At 46.8% G+C, this 13,621-nt stretch overlaps 1 protein-coding gene across 3 annotated transcripts in view; it reads right to left on the bottom strand.

Moving 5' to 3' along the window:
* The window catches only part of AKAP9 (A-kinase anchoring protein 9), a 1,796,561-nt gene that overhangs the window by 1,236,891 nt on the left and 546,049 nt on the right, over positions 1-13,621 (bottom strand). For all 3 annotated transcript variants that reach the window (XM_086941844.1, XM_086941845.1, XM_086941846.1), the window contains one exon: positions 5,352-5,507. In XM_086941844.1, coding sequence (XP_086797970.1) covers positions 5,352-5,507 — 156 coding nt within the window. The remainder of the gene's footprint in view (positions 1-5,351; positions 5,508-13,621) is intronic.

Below are 13,621 nucleotides of genomic sequence, written 5' to 3'. Positions count from 1 at the left end.
GAGCCTAATATCCTTATTCAGATGGAAATCCAACAGTACTTTCAAAACACAGGATAGATGAGTCTTGGGAAACATCCTGTCCATATGGACAAATGAATTAAAGTTCTGATATACAAAAAGACTTTTCAACTCATGTAAGCATGTGGCTTATAACAGCAAACATATTAATAAAATCTTCCTTTAAAGAATTTTAAATCAGGAGGCAAGCGTTTAAAAAGGTTAATATATGAACTTCGTTCTGACCCCCAATAAGCAATGTGATACAAAACCTGGAGGAAACTGCTGCATTATGCTTCTCAGATAGCTTCTGATAGCCTCTTTACACACACAGGGAGCAACTCTCGAAGGCTTGATAAAATAGGCCCCACTGAGTGAGAAGTAATGTTTGTTGGTATCTATATCTGCATACCCATCCAGAGAGGACATTATAAAAGGCATTATTCACTGAAGGGTGAACAAATTGAGTCAAGTAGCAGAATGTCCTTCATTTACTCTTGTACATAATTCTGGTTGAGGGACTACTAGTAGCCACCACAATGCCTAAGCTCTCTGAGAAAAGACAATGCTCTTCAGAGTGGTGGTGAATCACATGTACAATACTATGCATCTGTTTGTGAGAAACAAAAGATGCACCAATACACAAGATATATGTTGCTCTTTGGCTTTGGGCTTTGCAGCTCAGCATGTTCCTTATAGTTTCCCATGCTTCAGACAGAATCAGAGTGCATAACTCGTGCAGGTATCTTCACAAGTCCCATCAAAGAGTATTTCTGGAAGAAATGCGACCCATCAATGAATGCCCATGGTCTTCTACCGATAAATGCCTTTGCCATTCACCTATGCTGAATAGGACTTAGATTCCTAGGGAACAGCTTGAAGAGAAATTGAACAGGAGCATTCATGTATGCTATCCTTCCCACTCTACTGGAGATAAGGAAGAGCCTAGGGTGCTCTGTCTTCCCTGTTTGGTTGCACCCTTCCTTATCATGGCTTATCTTAAACACATTGTTCCAGAAGAGCCTTTGAACTTCCAGGTGTCTCCTCAAAGAGCTTAGACATTGTGTTGGGTACTAGTAAGAACTATGTACAAGAGTAAATGATGGAAATTCTACCATTAGACTCAATTTGTTCACCCATTCAGTGATTAATGCCTTTTTAATGTCCTCTTTGGGTAGAGTGCACATTATCCCTCGCTCAGTGATGCCTATCATATCAAGCCTGGGAGAGGTAGTGCCTGCGAATGTAAAGAGGCTGTCAGATGTTATCTGAGAAGACTAACGGATCGGTTTCCTTCAGGGACTCTATCACATCACTTATTGGGGACAGAACCTGGTTCACACACACAACAGACCGGGGAGAGTCCAAATCAGAAAGAGTCCTTTAGCGATGCACCAGTAATAGCAGAAGTTACTCCTAAGAAAGAGTCTTGGGTCTGCAGTGGTGAGACATGCACCACCTCATGTTTCTCTAAGATTTAGATTGACAAGTGGGGTGGGTAAGGTCAAGTACTCCTTGGTGTGGTGCATCTCCAAAGTCCGGCAACTACCCTAAGGGCTAATGTGGCTGGCTATACTGAGAAGAAAGACTAGTGAGGGCCGGTCCCCCTCAGTGCTTCAGCTTTTTTGTGCCTCCTGTTGTCTTTCTAGGGTAAGGAGAGTCTGACCGTGTGCCCAAACACTGGGCAAAGTCGGCATCCTGCACTTTTTCAAGCTTATGCGCGTCTAAACTGCTATATGTATAGTTCAGGAGCTGTGTTTAACTACAAGATGCAGTCAGGCGATGGACTCCCATTGTCAGGCTAAGAAAGCAACAGAGGCCAGTGCAAGGCTCAGTAGAGAACTGAGACTAATAACAATTGCATTGAATCAGCACAGAATAGTTGCCCACAACTGCTCCTGAAATATGTATGAGCAGGGTTTTAATCATACTCACAACATGCTGCTACACAATTGTTACCCACTGTATTACACACTAAAAAACATTGATAAGGTGTATGTAAAACATCCCACAAATGCTAAACATTTCTTTCCTGCATAATACCCTGCTATGAAAACTGTAAGCCTTTAGCTTCCGCCGATACTCTTGCAAACATTATGCTTGCCGATTTTTTAATTAAAACAAATATGCATGTATGATTTAATTCTGAATGGGCTCCTGCTGAGTGCTTATGATTTGTAGTTGAGCATCTGTCATTTTACGCAATGCTAACGTGCATTTGTATAGCACAACATTTGCCCATTACTTCATACCAACAACGTGTTTCCCATTTAAACAGTTGATTTACAAAACACTTCTGGTGTGCATGAGTGTTTTAAAAGGTTATCTGCATACTTATGGTGCTTTGTAGTATTCCAACCTACCACAAGTTAAAATTGTGCAATGTGCCTCTCTCCATGGCGATTTGCAATGGGAATTCGGGTGCAGAGGCTCTGTTTCTAACCTGTGAAGTTATCTTGAAGTTCACTGAATCCTGATGGATGTCATGTGACAATAGCGTGCTGTAATGCTGTGCTGAATATGAGTTTTTCGAACGAGTGCTGCCACATACCGGGGTTGACGGGCATCTAGGCTGCCAAAATGCATTGCAGTTTCATTAATTATTTCATTCTGATCTCGTGTAGTTCTTATGTCAGTACTATTGTTAAGCATAGTGCTCCACTGCTAACAAGCTTGCTTTGGACAGTACTAGAGACAATAATATGTGCATTGCAATTTGCCATTTGTTTCAAATACGTTGCATTCCACATTGTAGACTGATGAATTATGAGTTGTTCCAAGACAGGCAGGAACTGTTTCTTAATCAATTCTGCTTTGTCGCGGCAGTCTGATATTTGTGATGTGCATTCATACTGAGACAAAAATATCTGCTAACCCCAAGTTCAAAGAGAAAAACAGGACTGGAAAAGTTGTGCACTTGCCGTATAACAACTACAAAATTGATGCTTATTTTGGTCAGTCTATTATGTCTAATGCTTTAATAGATTAGGCAGTAGTGTAATCACACCTCATACGATATGATTGGACTAGCATGTAATCAGCTTGTAATATCAGTGGATCTGGAATGATTTTATAGTTAGGGATATGAGGGTGTGTTGTGATATAAGGAGGCACAGGGTGGTCTCAAACGTGAGTTTGAGGAGAGTTGTGGCAAACACCTAAATGGGGTGTGATGGAGGCACCAAGAATAGAGAACATAATTGTTCTTTAGTGCTTGGAGTCAAAGATGTAATGATAAACTGGATGTAAGTGCATTTGAAAGCGGCTTAAGTGATGTGGTAATCACATGCGCTGTGGTTATTAACTGTGTTGGTGTATTGTGATGTAAGGGGATGGCAGGGGTGGAGAAAAGTGTGAGAATGCCAAGTAAAAGTAGTGTGATGTGTGTTAAAATTATATGGTTTAGTCTTGATTTTTAATGCGCTAAAGAGTCTTGGTTTGTGAGATGTTGATACAAATCTGTTAACCATTTATAAAATGGCAATGAACGTAGGAGTGTCAAACTTGATAGTAAATGGTTGGGGTTGCTGAGTCTGGGAATAGGGATGTCTATTTTGCAAGTTCCATCGCTCAATTTTTTACGTTGTTTGCTCACTCCAGTAAAAATAACCTGCCTGTAAACAGAATCAGGTTTGACCGCCATTCTGATAGCACCTTCCCACTGGCCGTTTTTCAGACCTTCAGTCACAATAACGCAATAGAGGATTTTGTACAGACCACCAACTCCGGATTACTGGATGATCCGTGCCCACCCTTAGTGCTTAAGCCCATCGCAAATACCATAGCCTCTAAACTTACTGATATTTTTATCTCCATGTTTATCACAGGTATCTTCTCCTTTTCTTGGAAAAGAGCGTCCATTCTCCATTTCTTAAAAAAAAAAAAATCTTGACCCGGAAGATCGGGATATTTATCGGCCCATCTCCAGACTCCCCTTTCCCTCCAAAATAATCGAAAACATTATGAACACCCAGCTGAATCAGTTCATCAAAGAGAATAACTGTCTCGATCCCACTCAAATTGGGTTCAGATCGGAACACAGCCCTCATTAAGGCCACTGATAAACTAAAGTTTATCCTGGTTGAGGGCAGATCAGCAGCACTGATCCTGTTAGATCTATCGGCAGCCTTTGACACCGTGGACCATTCCATCTTGGTTCACCGTCTGGAAACAATCGGCATAAACAAACTAGCCTTAAAATTACTTACATCCTCCCTCTCGGATAGGGAAAATGCGGTCAAAGTAGACACTTTCTCGTCTAAATACTTTTCTTTGCCCTGTGGAGTTCCACAGGGTTCATGACTTAGTCCTACTCTTTTTATTATTTATGTAGCTGAACTGGACCCTCAATCAATCTTTCGGCTTCCCGCTCACCTCCTACTTGGACAACACACAAATTGTACTTTCCGCCTCAAATAACTCCAACAACACAAGCCAGCGAATCCAGAAATGTATGAGTCAAATCAATTCTTGAATGAGCAAGCATTGCCTTGGGCTTAATTCTGAGAAGACCGAGGTGATCCTAACTTGGAAAAACTCCTAACTTCTGGTCAGCATCTTGATGGCTGACAGATATGAGACTACTCCCCGCCCCCACCAACAAAGCCAAGAGTCTTGGCGTCATCCTGGATGGTAAACTAAATCTTGCTAAGCTAATCAATGCAGTTCTTTCATCCTCTAAAAACACCCTTAGAATCCTTAGGAAAAAAATTATTTTCTCCCCTTCAGTGCCAGGAAGACAGTTATTTCCACCTTAATACTATCGAAAATAGTCTACTGTAATGGCCTATACAACTGACAATTGGTCCAATATGTCAACAAACTTCAAGTTCTGCAGAACTCAACCGCAAGATTACTACTAGGACTGCCCAGGCATCTCTCTGTCTCTCTTGTCATAAAAGATCTTCACTGGCTAAATGTAAAGAATAGGATCACATTCAAATCTCTTTGTTGTACCTATAAGGCCACCCATCACTCTGGACCACTCTTTTTGAAAAAAGCTTTTTCATGGTACACCCTCACCAGAAATCTAAGATCACTATGATTCTTCAAAATAACCACTGTTCGATATAAAACATCTAAATGGGGGGGGGGGGCTTAGCTTCCTGGCAGGAGCAACCAAACAATGGATTCTCCTCCGTCTGCCAGTAAAACACGGCCACTCATACAGTCTTCACACTCCTAGTGCACATTATGCGTATGACAACAATTTTAATATACATTTTAGGACAGCACGTTTTGGCAATCTCTGTAATTATTGAGGCATCATTTATATTCATTGTCGGCCATAAAAACGGACAGAACGGTTGGTCTGATCACCAATATTTTAAAGCATTTGAAGACTTCCCACTTACGTGTTGAAACTGTATTTTTAATTTTTGGCTTTGTTCTGTCAACTCCAAAAATTCTCTCATTATGTCATCCTTTTCTTTCCGGGCTTGCTGGAGGTTGGCAGTGAGCTGCGTGATGATGCCGTCTCTCTGTTTGATAGCATTTTCAAACTCTTGCAACTAGGTAAACAAAGAAGACTACAATATAATTCTGAGGCACAATGGTCTTCAGTATTCTATGACAGGAAGAAAAGCAGTAACACAGACAAAGTTATTTTCCGTCATATTCTGGTGAACAACGTGTACTTAACCTATTATATGTCTGGAACAAAACACATGGTTAACAATCTTGGTGTTTACAGAATAAAGATGCAACATAAAAAGTCAGGTTCGAATTAAAAACAGAAACGCCAAAGGAAAATGTGAGAAAAACACGTAAAGAGTGAAGCGGTCATTGGAACCGCAGTACAATCAACCTGCCAAGAAGACCATCTTAAGCACTTTACTTCCTGTTCAAAATATACATTTCCTCAGTGTTTCTGAAACAAGTACTGAAAATGCAAGAAAATGCTTTCAAAGTCAGGTTCTAATTTTGAGAGAGACAAAATGAAATGGTGGCCCTGTTAAATGTTATTAGAGAGTCAGCCAGCCAGTGTACAGAAACTGGACTCTACTTTTTAGGTTTCCCCTAGACAGTGCATGCAGTGTCTAGGCGTGACGTTTTCATTACATACATGACGCACATAATAATTCACATTTGTAAAGCGTACAATCACGCGAAGGGTCTCTAGGCGCTGGGGGCCGTCGGGAAGATTAAGCAAGCTATTGCCCAGAGTCACATGGTGCTGGGCTAATCTGCCGCCGGTGCCGGGGATCGAACCGTTGATCCCCAGATTCCAGAGTCAGTCGCCCTAGCCGCGGCGCCACACCTCTTCCTCAATAGCCCATAGCTTACGATTTCTCAGCTTCAGCGTTGTATTGAATTACTTGGTTTCCGTTTGTCGTGACAGCTTGTGCCATGTCCTCTCCTTCTGTTTGGCCCTCCCCTGGGGCATGGTCCATGTACTTGTGTCCATCCACTGCTCCCGTTTTAAGAACTACGTTTTTGGTTTCAAGCACTCATATAGAGTGCTTATTTTTTCAGTCGGTCTCCCATATCCTCGTCCATGTAGCTTATATTCTCTCCCACCCCTCGCCCTCATGGTGCTCTTTTCCCTTCCTTCAATCACCCGCCCAACAATGTTAGCAAATCAGCTCATCTATGCCAGCGAATAGGTCTGTCATTGTGGTACATAATACGCATATCCTTGTAAAGTAAATTGTGATTTTGAGTGCACTCTAAATAAAGAACGATGCAACATTATTTCCTGTCCCCCAAATATCATCTACTGAGTAAAACATTGTTTGTTCTGTGTTCTTCAACTTTGTCTAAAATAAACTGCTCACCAATGCAGTGCCTCTGTGAAACATTGACAAAACCCATAAGAGTGGCTTCCCTAAAGAGATTAAGGAACCCAATGAAGTTGAACTGAGGCTCTGACGTAGGCCTTTGACAGCATTCCTCTAGGCCACTGCACTTTACAACACTCAACACTACTCTTCACTACTGCACTGTATACCACTGAAGAACAAGTTACTTAACTTCGGTAATGATGTATCTGTAAGAGACATAGGTTAGGTATATATTACTTACCTTAGAATTTTCCCCAGGCGTCAGACTGGATCCGAAGAGAATTTTCTTAACCAGACCCCTTGTGCCTCGGTAGGTGGCACCGGTCGACTCCCTGTACGGCGTCGTGGTCGCCGGGATGACGTTGTGGTGCCTACTTAGATGACGCCCCTGCGCGTTGACATCAGTTCTGACACAGCTTTCCATGCCAGAAGCGCAGAGCCATGAAAGACACTGACCACTGGTGCGCCACAACTAGGGACCTGTAAGGGAGTCCTGATCTCTAGAAGTCAGTTCACTAAGCGGGTAGGATGGATGAGGCGGTAAGGTATCTATATCTAACCTATGTCTCTTACAGATACGCAACTAACATCTGAAAGAGACAGTTAGTAATAGATTCCTTACCTTAGACTAGATACCCCAGGAATACCAACTCCGGAGGAGGGTCTGCAAACTAAGTTCACACCAGAAAGTCCTGGAGGATAGAAAGGGCAAAATAGCCATCCCTCCAGACTTGGCTGTCCAGGCAGTAATGTCTGGTAAACGTGTGCATAGATGCCCACATTCCCGCCTGGCAGATGTCAAGGAGTGGGACTCCACGTGCCAATGCAGTAGTTGCTGCCGTAGCCCTAGTAGAATGGACACGCAGCCCAACTGAAGTTTCCTTTTTCGCTAAAGCGTACAAAGGATAACCTATCAGGAGATGTTACGCTTTTGGACAGCCCAACCTTTCTTGGCACCCACATAGCCAACGAAGAGTTGATTATCAACCGGAAATCTTTTGTGCGGTAAAGATAGGACAGCGCATTTTTTGCGTCCAGACGGTGGAGTCTCTCCTCCTTGGAAGGGTGCGGAGGTGGAAAAAAGATGGGCAAGGTGATATTTTGTCCTACGTGAAAAGGTGTAACTACTTTAGGAAGGAACAAGGGTCTCGTCCTAAGCACCATTTTGTCTGGATGCACAGAAAAGAAAGGGGGCTTAGAAGAAAGAGCCTGAAGCTCACTCACCCTTCGAGCAGAGGTGATGGCGACAAGAAAGGCAGTCTTCAGAGTGAGGAGCCTAAAAGGACAGTTTTGAAGAAGCTCGAAAGGAGCGCACATAAGGTAAGTGAAGACAAGGTTTAAGTCCCACAGGGGCATTATGAAAGGAGTCAGAGGATAGAGATGAACAATGCAGTTAAAGAATCAATAGGGGACTGATCTAGTAGCCTAAGGAAAGTAGAAACAGCTGCAAGATAGCCTTTTAGAGTACCCAGAGCAGAGCCCTGCAGGGCCAAAGAAAGGATGAATAAAAGAACTTCTGAAAGAGGGGCAGAAAGGGGATCCACAGCCTTAAGATCTTCAGCACTCGGTCCACTCGCAACGAAAAGCGGTGCCGAGCGAATGCTGCCTTGGAAACTCCAACGTGCAAACTGCTGACATTGTGAGATCTCTTCGGTGGTGAACATATCTAACCAAGGCTCTCCACACTGCTGAAAGAGACAGTGGACCACCTCAGAGTGTAGACGTCATTCTTGATCTACCAGGCATGATCGGCTGAGTTAGTCCACCCTGGCGTTCAGAGAACCTGCCAGGTGTTAAACCACCAGGGTCTTGCCCTGATGGTCCAGCTATGTCCAAAGGCACAAAGCCCCTTGATATAGGGTCCACGACCCCACCTCGCTCTGATTGTTGCAGTACCACATGGCAAGAATGTTGTCTCTGAACACCAGCACTACCTTCCCCTTGAGGGAGGGAAGGAATGCCGTCAGTACCAGTCGGATTGCCCGGAGCTCCAACAGGTTGATATTGAGCCCCAACTTTGGCGGAGACCAGACTCCTTTGATCTCTGCGTGTCCCAGGTGGCAGCCACATCCCAGGAGTGACGCATCGGTCACCACTGTCAGTTCTGGTTGGGGAAGGGAGAGGGATCTGCCTCTGACCTGGTCCATTAACCACCACTGCAGTTGTTGTGCAGTACCGTCCTCGAGATCTGGACGTAGTCGGAAAGATTACCCGGATGCTGCAACTCATGGAACTTCAGGTCCCACTGCAGAGCCCGCATATGCCATCAGGTATAATTGACCAGCAGGGTTCAGAAGGCCATGAGGTCCAGCAGCCATGGGGTCATTCTCACCGAAATTAAGGATAGAGGTTGAAACATCGGTATCATAGCCTGATTATCCCAGACTCCCTGCTGAGGAGGATACGCCCGAAACTGCAGTGTCCAGAATAACTCAGAAGAAAGGGAGCGATCGAGAGGGAGTCAGGTGTGACTTCAGCATGTTTATAGTGAACCCCAGTGAGTGCAAGAGGTCCACCGTAGTCTGGAGGTGGGAGACGACAGCCTGGGTCGAGCCCGCCTTCAACTGCTAGTCGTCGAGATAGGAGAAGACTGGAACCCCTGAACTGCGCAGATGAGCTGCGACTAACGCCATCACTTTCGTGAACTCCTGAGGGGTACTGGGAAGGCCAAAGGGGAGCACAGTGAACTGAAAATGCCTTTGACCTACTGTGAACCAAAGGTAGCATCTGTGGGCTGGCAGGACGGGCATGTGGAAATAGGCGTCCTGTCCAACGCCACCATCCAGACTCCAAGGTCGAGGACAGACACGACCTGAGCCAATGTGAGCATTTTGAACTTCTCCTTTTGGAGGAAGTGATTGAGGGCCCTGAGGTCTAGGATAGGACGCAGACCTTTGTCCTTCTTGGGCACCAGAAAGTAGTGGGAGTAGCAACCACAACCTACTTCTGGTGCAGGGACCTGTTCAGTAGCTCCCTTGGCCAAGAGAGCGGAAACTTTGTGGTGGAGAAGTGCCAAATAATCCGCCAACATGTGATCGAAACACGGTGGCATGAAAAGAGGAGCAGTCTCGAAGGGGAGGGAGTAGCCCCTTCAGACTATTTGCATAACCCACCTCTCCGACGTGATGGATTACTGCCAGTGAGGGAGGTGATGGTGAATCATGCCACCCACTGGCCGTTGATGGCCCTGAAAGGTTGGACTAGGAGGGTCTGGAGGCTGCTGCGGGGGGGAAAGGGTGGACTGGCCGACCAGCTGGGTCCCTGACCCGCAGGTTCGCTGGGTCCCACGTCTGCGGCCATGGCCACAAAGAGGCTGGGCAGCTTGAGTGAACCGGTGGCTAGACTGGGCCGGACATAGTGGGGTGCTCCTTCTGTAGTCACGAAAGGCAGACTGTGGTGGATGGCAAGATGCAGCAAGGCCCAAAGGTCTGGCCGTAGCTCGAGAATCCTTAAAGCGCTCCAGCGCCGAGTCTGCCTTGTCAACAAAAAGGCGACAGCCATCGAAGGGCATATCCAGCAGGGTTGACTGGACAGCCCCCAAAAAGCCATAAGTCCTCAACCAGGCATGGCGCCGAAGGGCTACTAACATGGCTATCATTCTACCAAGTGTGTTAGTGTTATCTAGTCCACTGCAAATCTTGAATTTTGTTGCGTCTCTTCCGTCTGCCAGTGCTTGGGAGAGAATGGCCCAATCCTCCCCTGGGCACTGAGAGAGCACTTGAGCGACCGTATCCCAGATAGTATATGTTAGACCCGTCTACTTCTGAGAGTCCTCTCACCACTATGATTACTTTTGTTCCCCTGTACCTCACAAAATGTGTCGCTTTTCTTTGTCTACCAGGATCTTTTGTGTGCTGTTTCATGGGGCTAGATGTTCCTTGACGCCCAGTTGTTCACCAGGTTTTTGGCACCTATTTGCAAGGCACCTGGCGAAACCTGTGACATTATAGACTGGGATTGGCAACCTGTATGAATGACCTCAAAATGGTGGCCGTCCCTTTTCCTCATGTGAGTGACTCCCCTTGGAGCATCCATGAACCTTGACCATTCAAGGATTTGGCGCCCTTTTTACTTGGCGCGCATTCCTGACAGGAATTACTTTATTTTCCTCAGGTACACAAAATGGCTGCTCTAGAACCCCAGTATGGTGGCTGTTAGGGTCCCAAATACCTCTTGGAAGTGCCATGTCATTGGCCTAGCCCAAAGAATGTTCTAGAACCTACTGGCACGAGCAGGCCCGGACTGGCCGTTTCGGGCACCGGGCAATCCCCCGGTGGGCCGCATGGTTGGGGGCCGGTTTTGGGCCCCTGGGGGCCGTTTTATGTTACAGAGCCGTTTTTGCAGCTATGCTGCAAAAACGGCCCTGTAACAAAAAACGGCCGAAAACCGGCCCTGTCATAGAGCGCAGTCGCACCTCTCCCCCCTCCCCTCTCCTCCCAGAGGGGGAGAGGGGGGCCGGCCGAGCACTTTGCCAGGGCCGGTTCTGGTTCCCAGTCCGGCCCTGGGCACGAGCCAGCACCTCAGGGCACTGGCTATATAGGGTCCAGTCCCTGGCAGCCATTTTGGAGATGACCAGAAGACTAGATAGGATAATGATGTTCCAGATCTAGGTGAAGAAGGAGATTCCAGACTTGACACCAGATTGACACCTGTCCTGTTGACCCCTGAGGCGGCTGGTAGCGCGGGCAGTAGAGCAAGCAAGGGTCACTGGCGTGGATCCTGACTGGCGTTCCAGTCAGCTGTGTGTGCGGTGACCTCACGCCTACAGCGCCTGCCCAGCGAGTGCCTCGTCACCCCCAAGAGACTGTGGCCGTTTTCGTGTGCCTTCCCTGCCCCCCCCGGTGGTGAATTACGACAGACTCGGGTCGCGAGGCAAGAGCAAGTTCGCCGCGACCGCGAGCGTCCTCTGTGCCTCTTTGTGACAGGCGCCTCCAGCGAGGAGCTCGGACGTCTCCGAGCTCCACCGGCGTAGAGTGCTTCCTGCGCAGACTGAGGTGAGGTGGTGCGCCGGGGCGGGGAAAGGCCGGCCTTCGTTGGGCGGGACTACTGTCTCTGCCCCTCCCCAGTGAATCGGCGGCTGTAGCTGTGGGCGGGAACCATCCCTGTTTGAGGAAGTCGGAGGGAGGTCCGTGGTGCCCCTGAGAACCCGTCGTTGGTGAGAGAAGTGCTGAACCCGACTGAATCGCTTCCCGATTGCAGCCGATGTGAGGTGGGCCCGTTTCTTCAGGTGGGAAGCAGTGATATAAAGGAACTGTGAACCGGCATTTATTTAACTGAGCGCGAAGTTCGTGTGACCTCTTCGGCAGCCCCGTTCGTCAGTCTACAGACTTTGAACTGGTGCCGCCTGAGTGCTAGCAGTGGTAAAGCCCCTAGGCGCGCTTAGACCCCACCGGCAAACAGATCTCAACCCGGTGGCAGCCGAGTGTAAATGAAGTGTTCACTGTCTTTCCTTGCCTTTTAGATACACGCGCATAACCCCCGTGTGATTCTTAAAGAGTCCCAACACTCCTTTTGTGCCCAGAGAAGCCTGTGTACATTAATGGTGAAATCGTCATAAACTGTAAGAGTTATCTTTCCAACCTGAAATGTATTTGCAAATGTAATGTTCCTGAAGTATTTAATTGGTGGCAGCGATACCAGAATGAACCTGTGAATGTTCTTGAACTGAACCAGTATTTATTCTGCTAAACAGAAAGTGATATTTATTCTATTTACTGAAGATATTTATTCCCGATATTTATTCTATTTATTGAAGATATTTATTCCTGATATTTATTCTATTTATTGATGAATTGTAATCCTGAGCTTATTTATTGTATCTATTCCAAAATCGAAACCCAGCAAATTGTGACCAAAAGAAATATAAATGTGCTTTTCTAATTGATCCCCATTCACAACAGAGAATTTTTACATAAAGGAATCGTATTTTTCTACAACAGTGGTGTGGTGTCCTTCTTTTTGGTGGTTGTACAAGGAGATATTATTGGGTCAAAGCCGGCTTAACACGACAGCCTTCACTTGCCTTGACACTTGAGCCAAGCTACCCCCTTTGTGCTGGGCTTGCCCATCGCAGGTCCAACATAAAATTGGTGCGCAGCGGGTGGGATTACGAGCCGTGCTTGTTTTGGACCCCATAATAATTCAGTGTGCGCCACAGGTACACACCCGGAGTTTTCTCCCAGCGGCCCTCCAATTCAATATTTTGCTTTTTCCAAATTCTCTTCTGGAGGTGGGTGGAGGTGACCCTCAGAGTCCTATCCTTGTAACCTACTTCGAGGGGAGTTGCTAGTGTAGCGCTCGGGGAGGAGATGCCCTTAGTTAAGGGGAGGGAGTGGGCGGGTGTCACCTTAGTGTCCCTGGGTGATCGGGAGATGGTTCCAAAGATCCAGGTTCTCCCAAATACTACCAAGTATGGGCAATGGGTCACCATCAATGGCCATAGAGGGGAAGCTCTGAGAGATACAGGAGCCAGTTTGACTATAGTCAGGAGTCATCTGGTGTCCTCAGAGCTGGGTACACCTGATTGGGCCTGTGTGAATACCAGGTCAGCCGCTGCTCGGGAGGAGAAGTCGCATCGGTTGGAGCCTGGAACAATGGCCCACCCAGCTGCCAATGAGGGAGCATCTCGAGGACAGGAGGAGCCTGCCTCGATGTCCGTGCCCCGTGAGACGGATAGGCCATCGGAAGAGATGGACCCGGAGTCCGCGGAGGAGGACATGGTTCCGTTGGAGGATCTGCCTATCCCCGCTGAGTGGCGAGTGGAGGGGGGACCAACCAGACAAGAACTGAGCAAGGGACAGAGGGAATGTCCCACCCTCGAGGGTCTGAGGCAACAGGCTGAA

Source organism: Lissotriton vulgaris, chromosome 10 (assembly GCF_964263255.1).
Source record: "Lissotriton vulgaris chromosome 10, aLisVul1.2, whole genome shotgun sequence".
Lineage (NCBI taxonomy): Eukaryota > Metazoa > Chordata > Amphibia > Caudata > Salamandridae > Lissotriton > Lissotriton vulgaris.
This window is presented reverse-complemented; position numbering and strand designations above follow the sequence as displayed.